We start from the raw sequence: 13,818 nt of genomic DNA, 5'->3' as shown, positions 1-13,818 counted from the left end.
CGAGATTACATGAATAAGTATCAACAGTCATGACACGTTTTCCAAATACTTAGATGGAGGTCATGGCAATGATGCAGCACCCGATTTTGAGTAGTGAGTACGGACGAAGGGTTTTAGTCTTTTAGATTAAGAATGAAAACTATTGTTTGAGAATGTTTCGATTTGCCTTTGTTTTTCCCCAATCAACCATACCTGTTAATTTTCTTTTCAGTTAAGGATATTAGAGAAGTCCATATGTGCTACATCAACTCCATTTCTCTCTGACCCAACTTTTCATAATTCCATGATCCCAAATTGTAGTCTGTCAAAACACATGCGGTGATCAAGTGCCATTGTCGATATGATCATATGCTCCCAATATATGGCTTATGAAAATGTAGACTATTTTCCCAGACTTTTCTTAAAAGCTTATAACGATTTGAATCTCTCCGTTTGTAAAACAATTACTTATTTGTTAAAAACTAATGACCTAGCCGTCTCTCTGCTAGGGTTGAGAAACCTCTCCTTTACGGCGGCGGCTTCTTCGAATTCCTTTATTGCTTGCCAATAGAGGCCATGACCATTCTCTGGCTGGTTCTTCTCTCTTTCGTTGCTTTAGGTGACGATGTTCCTGTGGTAGTTTCGAGTTTTGGTGGCGAGGGTGATGTCGATCTTGATGACTTTGCTGGGTGGGTCGACCGGCTGACTCGATCGGGGCCAAGTGAAGGTGGTGAGATCTGGTTTGGTGGTGATGAGGGATCTACCCTTGATCACCATCAGATCTGGTTCGATGGTCCCGTTGACACTGATGATGGATCTGGGCTGGATCCGTCGATTGATGGTGGTGGTAGCGTCCAAAGCGGCGGCCAGCTTGATTCTGTTGGAGGTGGTAAGGCTTGGTGGCAGGGCTGTGTGCATCCAAATGAGGAATCTAGGCGAGCTGATGGCTTCATCTTCTGCTCCAGTTTCTCGTTGTCTTCCGACGTTGGTAGTGGAGCAGTGGGCTGCCTTTGCTTCAAGACGGCAGAGTATCAGGTCTTCGATGGTGGAGGTGGTACTTTGGCTGAAAGCGGCGATGGTTTCTGTTTGGAATATGATCCCTTTAGGGTGGCGATCCACGGTGGTGGCGGTGGCAGCTTGGACGGTTGTAATGGAGTGCTTGGGGTTCCCTTAGCAATTTCGCCCTATTGGGCCAGCTGGGCCTGGGGCTGTTTGGAGGGTTTGTGGTATGGCTGGAAGTGGGTGGGCTAGGTCCTACAACTTCCCGCTTGGACTCTGTCTGCTAGGGATTGGGGCTGGATTACCCTCTTGCTAGGGGATTGGATGTTGTGGGTCTCTATGGCCCATAGTGCCGTTTAATTTTTGTTTGGGTCGCAAAAACCAGTGCCTTAGTTGGAACCATTTTATGTAAGCTTCGAGGTTTCTAGGTTTTTGTTAGAATAAAAGTGCGTGAATTTACCAAAAGGTGGATGTACTCGGGATTTCTGGGATTTTATTCTGCTAGAATAGGGTTCATGAGGTTCTAATGAACGATTCTTTCTGTCGACCCCATAGGGGTGTTTCGTTTTTGTACTGCTTGCTGAATATTAATAAAAGGGCTGACCTATTACCATAAAAAAAAAAAAAACAATTACTTGATATTTAATTGATACTCAGAATATGTTATTTGAGTCTTAGATCCTATAGGCACATAGGGTGCTCCATGTCACACTGTCACTTATGTCTCACCGCACCAATGGCTACATGTTTAAGACTCGTACACAAAATTTTTGACTTTCATACAGGAGTTGAAGCAATTTCTTCTTCACCGGCAAGTCAAACCCAGTCCGGATAGCATAGCAGTACCTTTTTAACTTCTGAAATGAAAACAATCAACACCAAACTCCATGGCTACCAAAACCCTGAGCTCTACCTGTTTCTTGACCCTTACACTTTTACTTCTCTTCCTGGTAAATACAACGTCACAGAATTTAGTCTTGCACCATCTTTTGTCAATTTAGTCTTGCTGGGTTGCTCAGAAATAAAGGAACAATGAAAAAGCTATCTGCTTTACTGTTTTTGTTTTTTTTCTTTTCAGAAAGACCCAATTCGATTTCAAACAGTTATAATCTGCTTCTTTATTACAAATATGCTTGATTGAATTCAATTACTCATTAAATAGGGTTGCTTTTTAATGGGTTATTAGGTAAAAGGGCACCAAGCTTTGAATTCTGGGCAATACCCTCTGGTGGTGAGCACTTGGCCTTTCGTAGAGGCTGTCAGAGCTGCTTGGAGGGCTGTTGATAATGGGCTTTCTGCAGTTGATGCAGTTGTTGAGGGCTGTTCGGCTTGTGAGGAACTCAGATGTGATGGTACAGGTGAAAGCTTCAATCTTTGATTCACTTGAGTTGAGAAAAATGTCATTAGTTTTTCTGTACTCATGCCCATGATTTGATTAGTATTCAATGGTAAATGCTGAGTTTAGTTTTTTATCTACTGAATTGGGTAGTCACTTTTTGTGTGCATTAGAAGAGAAAGTGTTGATACTCTAATTTGTAGTGAGATTCATGATTCAGTTAGCTACTTAGCTACCAACATTAGTTTAGTTGTTAGTATCTCGGATGTGCTTGGAAAACTAGGAATAGTAATATTTCAGTGTTGCTTCTTCTGGGCAATGGAACTTCAAATGGTATTGCATTTGTATAACAAACAAGTGAATTTCTAATGGTGAGATCCTAGCTCGAATATGAAGTGTATATTAATATTGGGATTTGACATATGGAATTTTTCTAAGCATGTTGATGGGATTCATAGCTAGGATCGGCAATTTTTTACTAATCATATTATTGGGACAGTTGGGCCTGGTGGGAGTCCAGATGAGAATGGAGAGACGACAATCGATGCTCTGGTCATGGATGGGGTAAGCAGTATTCACATATCCCTTCTATCATTGTCATTGTTCTTGTTATAACTGCCTGTTGTGTTGATTTCTCTGAAAGTGACTATCTGTTATATGTCTTGCTAAGGACATCCATAGGTGACGATGGAGGTTGGAGCTGTTGCTGCCATGAGGTATGTCAAAGATGGAATCAAAGCTGCTAGGTTAGTTATGCAACATACTGAACACACTCTGCTAGTTGGAGAGCAAGCCTCAGTGTTTGCTATTTCAATGGGTCTTCCAGGACCAACAAACCTTAGTTCATCAGAGTCGATGGAGAAGTGGATTAAATGGAAAGAAAATCACTGCCAACCTAACTTTTGGAAAGACGTTGTACCTAAAGGTGGATGTGGCCCTTATCATGCAAAGGACTTTGTAGGCCTTTATGATGAGACATGTTCAAATACCACTCCAGTAGGCAATATTAGATCCAGTTCTCATATTGGTCTTCACAACCATGACACCATATCAATGGCAGTTATTGATAAAGTAAGTTAATAATCTTCGCTAGATTTCGTTGTAAACTTTGATTTCACTAATTTACCATATTCTTCTTGTCCAGATGGGTCACATTGCTGTTGGTACCTCGACTAATGGAGCCACATTCAAGATCCCAGGGAGGTAAGTTATACCTCGACATTTTACTGGTTCATATTATACTATAGTCTTATTTGTAGAAGTTACAACACTTGCTTGTCCTTTTGACTTTTCAATTGTTGTTATCATAAGTATCACTTTGTGAAATTTGGTTCTGCTTCTGTAAAATGCTATACAAATATTACAAGGCTTTTAGACAAGATACAATTGGTTGGCTTCCTATCCGCCTATCTGTTTGTTGCTATTAGGTATTACTGGATTGGTGTCATAAAAGCTAATCAATAATGATGAATTGTCAAATTTATCACCGCACTCGCAGTTTGAAGTACTAAGGAATTGCTTTATTTACTACAGGGTGGGTGATGGACCTATTGCAGGATCTTCTTCATATGCTGATGATGAAGTGGGTGGTTGTGGTGCAACTGGAGATGGTGACATCATGATGCGTTTCCTTCCATGGTAATGAAAAGAAGAAAACCTTCTTTTTTTTTCTTTCTCTTTTACCTGAGTTACTGGTCACTTCTGTTCCTGGCCCTAGTTTAAAGAAAATATTCCTTTGATGGCTGAAGCATTGGGATATTGCTGTGGAATGTCAATTTGGTCAACAATACTAAATCTTACTAAATGAAATCCACCATGAAATTTCCTCTTGGTGTTACGACTCATTGACTGCATATTTTCAAAAGCTTTAATCATTATTTACTCTGCAAAATAGTGGCTTGAAGCTAGTAATTATAAAAAGAAAGAAGTTTTATAAGCAGCTGGCCTCGAGCCTTGTGTTCCAAATAGCAAAACCAATCTTACCCTTCCTGCATGCAGCACTGGTTACTTTAATGTGTAAGCTACTTCTCAATGCTGCTTATGTAGGTTCATCAACTAGTATAACATCGTTATGTTATCTATTTTTTGCTAGTCTATATGATGGTTGGTTTTGTACTTTCACTTTGTGTCTTCAGTCCTAAATGTGTTTTGATTTTGCTGTCATGATTAACTATATCCCTTGGCAAACTTCAGCTGATCCTCCTGCACTGAATTTATTCACTTTCATTCTATGAACCTGAGGATGTACTTTGTTTGATTACCAAACAGTTATCAAGTTGTGGAGAGTATGAGATTAGGGATGGAGCCTAAGCTTGCTGCCAAGGATGCAATATCACGCATTGCACGAAAATTCCCTGATTTTGTGGGAGCCGTTTTTGCAATTAATAAGAACGGCGTGCATGCTGGTGCTTGCCATGGGTGGACATTTCAGTACTCGGTGAGAAACCCAGACATGGATGATGTGAAGGTTTACACGGTATTGCCCTAACTAGTTAGGGGTATACATCAAGTCTGTATTGTTCCTGAAGATCAACCTTATTGCATACAATATATTCTTAATTTTCCAGCTCTGTAGAGAATAATACTTTGATGGACACGACTATACGAATCCATAAGGCATTTACATCCCTGAAGAATGAGTTTTAAAAACTTTATTTTTCAATGGATGAATTTATTGATTTATTCTGGCCAGATTTACGTCTTCTTAACTCGCACAGTTTTTCATGATAGTGAAGTTAGTTATGTATGGCAAGAACCATCCTTGATGGATTAGGAGAGTAAAAGAATCCGTTGCAAATTTTGATATGCCGTCAATAGGAACACATTTTAAAATCATGTTTTTATCAATTGTGAGATTAAAGAAAATGACAATTTAAATAGAAATATGTTTTTGCATGGTTTGGCTCGTTCGGAGGTGTCATTCTCCACTTGTAGAATGTAATGAAATGCCGAAATGTGTTAAACCTTGTTGACACTATTTTCTTGAAATTCTCCTTTACCATAAGCTCACCATTTGTAGAGTAGGAATTTTATGATGTGTTTTAAACTTCTATTTGACATAACACTAAAGGTCTAAAGCCTCGAACTTTTTTTTTTTTTTTCAATAAATTTTATTGTTTTCAAACAAATTGTAACAAAAAAATGACATCGTGATTTTTGAGTACTGTCAATTGAAGGTGTTCAAAAATTATTATTTGAGCATGGAAAAATTTTGATGAGAAAATGTAATATGCGATTTTTACTGAACATTGATTTTTTGCTACTACGTAGAAATCATCCTTTTGGAAAAGTATTTTTTATAACTTTTTTATGAAAATTATGAGGTCCAATTTTCACTGAAAAATTTTCGTTGAAAATTAGTAGATATCTAACAAAATAGTGAAATACAACCCAATAAGAAGAAAAAAGAAGAAGAGAATTTAATATTAGCCGAACCTTTTCCAGCTCGCCATACCAACAACGACTTTTCTAACGCCTTTCCTCCCGGAATCTGCCAAAACCCATCACCGCTTTCTGAATTTTCCACCTTCTTTTTCCGATTTGTCTCAGAAACCTCTTCACCTTAAGCCTCTCATGTCCTTTTGAATGGAACGAGGCTATGTAGATGGCTCTATTCAACAACACCAATCTCTCCCGCGTGCACAGCTTGACGCCCAAGCCTCCCTTCTGAGCTGCACGCTTTCATTGGACCACGTCGGCCAAGTTAGCCTCTCCTTCAACTCTGATGGGTTGTCTTGGAGATTGCTCGAGCCATTGGACAATGTAAACTTCTACTCTCCCGTTCCTTGGTTTTCATGGTTTTGCGTTTATAAAATGGTTCTTTTGCTACTTCAGGATTGAAAGTAATGCTCTTTTTGCATTAATTGTGTTGGTTCTGGTATGTTCTCTGCTTATTAGGCCTGAAGGGTAATTGGGTTGTTGTATTTCATCATGGTTGTATGAGTTTTGTGAAAAAAAGCAGTCCTTTAACTATAATTGATCATTTTTGTTTTGTATTGGTTTTGGTTGTCTTGTGCTTATTAGGCCTGAAAGCCAAGTGGGTTCTTCTGTTTTCATCATTGTTGTGTGAGTTCTGTGGAAAAGATCAGTTCTTTTATTCTAGTTGAACACTTATGCTTCCCTTCATATTTGGGATGTTGTAATGTATCATAGGTAGGTAGCTTTTTTTTACCTGTGAACATTTATGTTTTGCTTTAATGTCTAACATATCAGGATGACTCAACTTGTTTGTGCATCAAATTTGCTTCAAAGGTAGCAACAACCGAGATCAAGTTTGCAGATGTGTATGCTGTTGAGCTGATCAACTATGGCGTGATTCATGGATCAAATGTCTCAAATGCTCGAAAATGCCTTAAGGGTCAACGTGTCTCTGAGGTTTGTTCAATTCCTTTTCGTTAGTTATGTGTGCTTTAAGTCCTTCATCCGGTAGTAATGTGTTTTGTGTTTACATTGATGCAGACGTACCGCTTTACAGTCCATGGTTTCCAGAGCTCAAGGACTCTTCCGTCTGCTCGGGTCCTTGCTACATATACATTTGGTCATAAGGATCTCCATATATGTCAGATTTGGGTCAATCAAATCAAGGCTTCTCTGGACTTAGAGCAGGGGAGGCCAAAGAATCTTCTGGTATGTATCGTACTTGGCTAAACACTACATTATTTTTCTTGTTTCAATCATAAGTTGGTTAGTTGGTTGATCTAAATGGACATAAAGTGGTAATATAATTCTTTTCCAGAAACGTTTTCTGCTTGGCTAGGTTTTTGTTCATCCAAGGAGTGGGAAGGGAAATGGCTGCAAAACTTGGGACAGTGTGGCTCCTATATTCTCCCGTGCTAAAGTGAAAACAAAGGTAAACTTTTAGCTTCTTTATTTGCTTTTGATTTTTTGGTGGGAACCAAGATTACTCGAATCCTGCATTTAAGAAGTCTACTAAAGAAAGTAATACTGCTAAATCGCATACTGTTATAACAAGTAGAGATGTCACTTCCATCATCAGGTGATTGTGACCGAAAGGGCAGGGCATGCATATGATGTGATGGCAACTATAGGGAACAAGGAGCTTATTTCATATGATGGAGTGATAGCTGTTGTAAGTAACTTATGATCTTTTTGTCTATTCTTAAGTGTAGCTTATGATTATCCATCTCATTCCAAATTAGTGATTGTTGACAATTGATTTGCTTCCAGGGTGGTGATGGTTTTTTCAACGAAATTCTTAATGGATTTCTTTCTTCAAGGCATAAAGCTCCATATCCACCTACTCCTTCAGATTTCCTTGATTCTGCTAGTTGTAATGAGAGTCTCATTGTAAATGATCCAAGTGAAACCGTTATTGAAGCTTCTTCTCAGAATAATGAGCAGTCTCCCCTCCTCTCAAGTTCAAGTATTAATGGCTCAGGAGTCTTAAATATCAGTAAGTACAATAATCAGATGTTTCCATACAAGTCAGACTTTGAATTTGATTCCTAGCTGTAAAAGGTGGTTAGCTGACATATCACTGGAGTTAAAGGGACTGGGTTATGGTTCTTGCAGTGTTGGTAGTTTATTGTGTATTTTAAAACCATGATGATTAAAATTTACATTTAATTTCATTATATTTTATATGTATTTACTAAGTGCATAGTACCTGATTATCGCTTTTTCTTGTTTTGAAAACCCAGTAGATCAAGAGCCTGAGATTTCCCTCCCCAATGAACATTTAAGATTTGGACTCATTCCTGCTGGCTCAACTGATGCCATTGTGATGTGGTACTCCTTTGCAATTTTGAATCAGCATTAAGATTTTTCTGCCTTATTGTTTTCCCATTACGCCATATATGAGATTATTGATTTCCAGAGCATATTGATATGATACTATTTTCCCTATATTTGAGCTGATATTCTTTTATTTGGTCTAACAAAAGGTGTTTGCCTTTCTTTTTTTCAGTACAACTGGGGCTCGAGATCCTATAACATCTGCATTTCACATTGTCCTCGGTAAAAGAGTGTGGCTTGATGTAGCTCAAGTTGTGAGGTGGAAAACAGAATCTACATCGGAGGTTGAACCTTATGTGCGCTATGCAGCTTCTTTTGCTGGGTAATTTCTCATTCTAACTGGTGTCGTTGCATATTATCCACCCAAAAATAACTGCGATTACCTTTTACCGACTCTAATAATCAGTACTTTCTCTTATTCCTATGTGTTAATACGTCCAAAATTCTAAATAAATGACGGGCAGTGACTTAATTATGCAAAATTAGCTAATATCTCTGTCCATGTATATTCACATGAAAAGCTGTTCTCTAAAAGCTATATGCTCGATATTTTTAGGTATGGATTTTATGGAGATGTCATTACAGAGAGTGAAAAGTACCGTTGGATGGGACCTAAACGATATGATTATGCAGGAACAAGGGTGTTTATGAGGCACAGGTAAGTCACTAATTGGTCATCAAATTTTACTGTGAGAGTCCCAAAATCATGACTGCTAGGGCTCAAGTCATGAATATGGTCTCTGTGTATGGATCAATATTTTGGTAGCTATGCATCTCTTGGTTTCTTTTTTTGGCATACATACACCACATAGATTCTTTTCATTAACTACCTTTATATTATGATCAATAAGATTTTTCTTTTTTGTTACTTTTAGTTTTGCTCATCAATAGCTTGTCTAACTTTATGATATTCCTGTATTGTTCAGGTCCTATCAGGCAGAAATAGCATATTTAGATGTCAAATCAGAAGAACGAGATTCAACTTCTGAGAAAGATAATCTTGGTGGTCGCAAGAGACCATTTTGGAGCTCAAATAAATCTGAAAAGGTGATATGCCGTGCCAACTGCAACGTTTGTTGCACCAAGCCTATTCACGGGTCCACAGATGATTCCCATACGACCCCTTACTCACATGCAGGAGAGACAAAATGGTCCAGTTCCAAGGGAAAGTTTCTCAGTGTCGGTGCTGCAGTAATTTCTTGTAGAAATGAAAAAGCACCTGATGGTTTGGTGGCTGATGCGCATCTTTCAGATGGTTTCCTCCATCTCATATTGATCAAAGACTGTCCTCATGCTCTCTATCTTTGGTAATATGTAGTTCCCCTCTCAATGCTCCTTTTTTCTGCCCTCTCCTCCGATAATTGGAGAATGGTTGATATAGTGTCCCCATTAAAACTAAAAGTAATAATAATAATAAGTTGGGGTTTTACAGTTTATAATCTTTTGATGGCCTATCCAAGATCTTGATTACCAAACAACTTTTTATGATGAGTTTGGGAGGCTTTGTTGTGTGTTAATTTGCACTGTGACAAGTAGCATGCTAGTCATGCTTGCTAATCGTGGTAATGAGTCATGACCATTTTGGAGAAATATATGGAGGTTTTGATGCAGAGTACTGAAATTTTTTCACTTCTATGTGACTTCGTATTAAAGCCTTTTATGCATGATACAGGCATCTTACACAGCTTGCAAGGAAAGGTGGAAATCCTTTTGATTTCAAGTTTGTGGAACACCACAAGGTATGATTTCTCAAAACATACTTCATTTCTCTTTTGTTATCCAAATCGTCTCACTCGTAAATACTAAATTTCTTGGTTGCAGACCCCTGCTTTTACATTTACTTCTTCTGGCAATGAGAGTGTTTGGAATTTGGATGGTGAAGCATTTCAAGCACATCAACTATCAGCACAAGTATTCCGGGGTCTTGTCAGCTTGTTCGCCACTGGTCCTGAAGTTTGATAGAGAACCAAGGGTTGGTTATTCGAGAATATCTCCATTGATGCATATATGTACATCGAGTTTTTAAATTTATTTTTTTGGCTTTTTACATGGAACGTTGGAAGGAAGATATGGGGCTTCCTCAGCGCTTTCCTTGTTCAAGCTTTGTAACCTAAACTCAGATTAGTGTCATGTATCATAGACATTTTTGTATAACAACTCTAAATGATGAAATAAAGAGCTTCTGATTGAGATAAACCATTGTCTTAAAGTTCTGCCGTGGGAAATGGTTTTCATTAATCTAGTAAGAAGGTGGCACGTGGCGCTCATAGGAAACATTCCAGTTGTCTGAGTTACTCTAGACAAGAAGAAAATTTCAAAGTTAAGACAGCATTGTATTTCCATGAAGTTGGTCAGTGGTCAATGGTCAAGTAATGGAAGACTTGGCCAAACCAAAGTTTTTCCTGACCCTTCCGTTAAGTTTTTGAGACGACTCCAAAGTCACTCCCTTGGAATTTTCAATACATGACAAATACATTCATATCACAGTTGTATATGTTCCATTACTTATTTATTCACTCTGCTTCATGTAGCAGCACTCCAATTCAACCCCCTGGTATCCTCTGCTTCTTTTGCCATGTCTACACCAGCGGAGTAAGCAACCTCTTTTTTTTCTCTGTGTGATGGTTTCGAACTTTCGATCAATCACGTTTGGATGATCATGTGATTTGAGTAGCTTAATTTCTCATTTGATTGACTAGAGAAGGTTTTGGTCCAGCCTTTTTATATGTGAATTGGGTACTAAAGCATATGGGATAGGGCACTGGTACTTTGTTCTAACCATGTTGGGTTTTAGACTACTAGTATCTTAGGGAAGAAGGAAGAGAGTTGTTGTTAGGTTTCAATATTTTAAAGTGGATAAGATCAATGCTCACTCTTCTGCTACACCATTTAGTAAAAATTATGAAATTGAGTATTTTCAAATGGATCGAAGTCTGTAATCTTTCATTTGTCCATTGACAGAATTAATCTCATTCTTCTTATGAGTGCAGATACTACCGATCTCTACCTCCGGTGAGCAAGACTTTTGGAGTGGCCTGTTTGATGACTACAACTGCCTTTACCCTGCAATTTGTTAGTGCTCAGAGCATTTATCTGGATTATGGCCTTGTCTTTAAACAATTCCAGGTAAATCAAAATCTACTATAAACTCTAGTAATCCAAGGCTGCTCAAATTTCGTGTTGCTCACCTTTCTTGCCAAATAAAATATGAGAAACGGTCCGAGAAAATCGAACTTGTTATTGTTGATCACCTCATCATGTTTAACTTGTACTAATGATGATTGATTCACTGAAGGTTTGGAGGCTGTTTACCAATTTCTTCTTCCTCGGACCGTTTTCGCTCCCGTTTGCTATGGAGATTTACATAATGTGAGAAAAAAATGCCTCTATAAACATTAGAAAGTTATAGTTGTATTAACACTAACAGTGCCTCATCTAGTAAACCAAAAGGCAAAAGTTACTTGGTTAATTAACAATTTGATTTTTACAAAAAAAAAAAAAAAAAATTAACAATTTGATATATTAATAAGCTAAATGACAACTTAATGATGGTAGTGCCTCACATTAAGCTATTTGATCATCTTTTTGTCTTCGTAATTACCATAGAGCAAAATATGGTGTGTCACTGGAGAGAGGACCCTTTGACAAGAGAACTGCAGACTATGTGTGGATGCTCATCTTTGGAGCAATGTCGCTTTTGGTAATTACAGAAATTCAGCTAAATATATATCTATTTCATATCAGATATGGATATTAACATTATATGGTACTCTGTCTGATTTTAGGTGATGTCTGTTGTTCCACTTTTGTGGTCTCCGTTTATGGGGACTTCTGTGGTTTTCATGATCGTCTATGTTTGGTCTCGTGAGTTCCCAAATGCACGTATTAGCGTATATGGGCTTGTTTCCTTGAAGGTACACCTATGTCATCTAATCTCTTTACCTACATTACTATGTAAGAGCTACAGAATTGCAGCAATATTTCTTAATCCACACTTCCGGAAAGTCATTCTGTGCACTCATTTTGCAAGTCTTGATCTTGTGGATGTTATAGGGGTTCTATCTTCCGTACGTAATGTTGGCTTTTAATGTGTTGGTGGGAAACCCTTTGAAGCCAGACATGTTAGGGATAGTTGCAGGACATCTCTACTACTTTCTGACAGTGCTTCATCCTCTTGCTGGTGGAAAATTCACCCTCAAGACTCCTCTATGGGTGTATCCTTTTCTTAATAAAGTCATTTTTATTTTATCTATCAAATTTCATCCACTGGACTCTATGACATTGATCGAACTTAACTAACACTTTTGACAAGCAGATTTGGTGACATTTAATTAGTAATGGACCTCAATGCATGAGCTAGTATTGAAGAATATTATGAGACATTTTCCTTAATTGATGAATGCTTCCAGGCACAGAGTAGTAGCCTACTGGGGTGAGGGAACCCAAGTGAATGCTCCAGTGCAGAGCAGTCCATACGCCGGAGTTGCATTCCAAGGTAGAAGCTTCCGACTCAACGGAAATACTCGAAGAACACCCACTCCGGAGCAGCCACAAACAAACACCGGCCAGCAGCCTAATCAGGGTGATGGAGTTGCTTTTCGGGGAAGAAGCCACCGACTCGATCGTAGTTAGTTAGCCTTGTAGCTAGCTTATGTACGATTCCTAATCACTACGTATCAGGTCTATTGAATGATGGCCTTCATATTAACAGACATGCGTTAGTGGAATTACCATCCATGATTAAAGGCATGTTATATAACGACATGCATTAGTAAAAACTACCAAAAAAAATGTGGGCAATTTCGCACAAAAGCCATATCATATTCCGACCCCTAGCAAAATCCTAATTTGATTGAAAGGTGAGGTCACTATGACCCTTCAAAAAGCATTTGAAATACTCATGGGGGTTCTTCTATCTTTATGCACATTTGTCGAGTTTGGGAGCTATAAGGCTTCATAGAACCAATTCAAGCAGTTAAGGTCCATGGAGGCATGGACCATATCTGTATAACAAATACTGGACTTTGGAGTAGACTAACTAGAGAGGAAGGAAAGTCGTCGTTTAGTTAATGCCTTTCCCATCTGGCAAGATGCAAGATGTCAAGATCAAGAACTAAGAGTTGTTGTAGCAAAAGGACAGAATCAAAATTATATGCGAATGAGTGAAAGGGTTGAATTGAAAGTTGGTGCGTGGAAACTTCAAAGAAAGTGTCTGAGTTGGCATATGAGGCCAGGTCACCCAACTGTTTAGACCATGAAGTCACCATTCTTCCATTCACTAACTTGAGCAGTCCAACAAACTTAAAGACTGCTTAATGCTCTGCTCTAGAGCTGAAAGTGGGGGGATTAGTTTATTATGTGTGATACACTATAAAAATGGTGCAGAATCTAACGGTTCACAGTTTTAGAATTTTAATATTTTAAAATATTATAAAATTTTCACAATAACAGTGCATAATCAAATAGTTATCAGGTTTGAAATTTCAATACTCTAAAATACTATAAAACTTTCACAATAACAGTGTCTAATCTAACGGTTCCTATCTTCTGAATATCAGTATTCTGGAATACTATAAACTTTCACAAACCTAATTAAAGTATGTAATGTCTCTCTTAATCGAACCGGTACAAGGATTGATAGGGGAAATTGGAAAGAAAAAGCATGAGTCTGGACATGGTGCTTGTCTCTTTCCCTAACTTGGATTACATCACAACATAGAACACGTTGAATTAGAAATATGTTCCGACTA

The 13,818-nt window shown here is 38.2% G+C and overlaps 3 protein-coding genes across 6 annotated transcripts; all 3 read left to right on the top strand.

Annotated features, from left to right (window-relative positions):
* Positions 1-1,770: 1,770 nt before the first annotated feature.
* LOC133714920 (probable isoaspartyl peptidase/L-asparaginase 3) lies at positions 1,771-5,016 on the top strand. Of its 2 annotated transcripts, XM_062141203.1 has the most exons (7): positions 1,771-1,928; positions 2,165-2,336; positions 2,814-2,878; positions 2,996-3,385; positions 3,459-3,517; positions 3,848-3,952; positions 4,583-5,016. In XM_062141203.1, the coding sequence occupies exons 1-7, from the start codon at positions 1,866-1,868 to the stop codon at positions 4,800-4,802; spliced, it is 1,074 nt and encodes a 357-aa protein (XP_061997187.1). In that variant the 5' UTR covers positions 1,771-1,865; the 3' UTR covers positions 4,803-5,016. The 2 variants fall into 2 exon arrangements, with proteins under 2 accessions (XP_061997187.1, XP_061997188.1); XM_062141204.1 differs by lacking the exon at positions 1,771-1,928 and having other exon boundaries at positions 2,262-2,336; positions 2,985-3,385.
* A 708-nt stretch (positions 5,017-5,724) lies between these two features.
* On the top strand, positions 5,725-10,264 carry LOC133717377 (ceramide kinase). 3 transcript variants are annotated; one of them, XM_062144082.1, is made up of 12 exons: positions 5,725-6,076; positions 6,566-6,688; positions 6,773-6,940; positions 7,071-7,163; positions 7,311-7,403; positions 7,502-7,727; positions 7,975-8,062; positions 8,241-8,390; positions 8,625-8,726; positions 8,995-9,375; positions 9,741-9,807; positions 9,890-10,264. In XM_062144082.1, exons 1-12 carry the CDS (start codon positions 5,900-5,902, stop codon positions 10,025-10,027), a joined length of 1,806 nt encoding a protein of 601 aa, XP_062000066.1. In that variant the 5' UTR covers positions 5,725-5,899; the 3' UTR covers positions 10,028-10,264. The 3 variants fall into 3 exon arrangements, with proteins under 3 accessions (XP_062000066.1, XP_062000065.1, XP_062000063.1); XM_062144081.1 differs by having other exon boundaries at positions 6,527-6,688; positions 7,978-8,062; XM_062144079.1 differs by having other exon boundaries at positions 6,527-6,688.
* Positions 10,265-10,539: 275 nt separating this feature from the next.
* On the top strand, positions 10,540-12,981 carry LOC133716064 (derlin-1.1-like). The gene is made up of 7 exons (XM_062142800.1): positions 10,540-10,660; positions 11,059-11,194; positions 11,364-11,437; positions 11,675-11,768; positions 11,854-11,982; positions 12,122-12,282; positions 12,478-12,981. Exons 1-7 carry the CDS (start codon positions 10,644-10,646, stop codon positions 12,698-12,700), a joined length of 834 nt encoding a protein of 277 aa, XP_061998784.1. The 5' UTR covers positions 10,540-10,643; the 3' UTR covers positions 12,701-12,981.
* The last annotated feature ends 837 nt before the right edge of the window (positions 12,982-13,818 follow it).

This window comes from Rosa rugosa, chromosome 6 (genome assembly GCF_958449725.1).
Source record: "Rosa rugosa chromosome 6, drRosRugo1.1, whole genome shotgun sequence".
In the NCBI taxonomy this organism is placed as follows: Eukaryota; Viridiplantae; Streptophyta; class Magnoliopsida; order Rosales; family Rosaceae; genus Rosa; species Rosa rugosa.
Note: the sequence above shows the minus strand (reverse complement) of the source record. Positions and strands in the feature narration are given on the sequence as shown.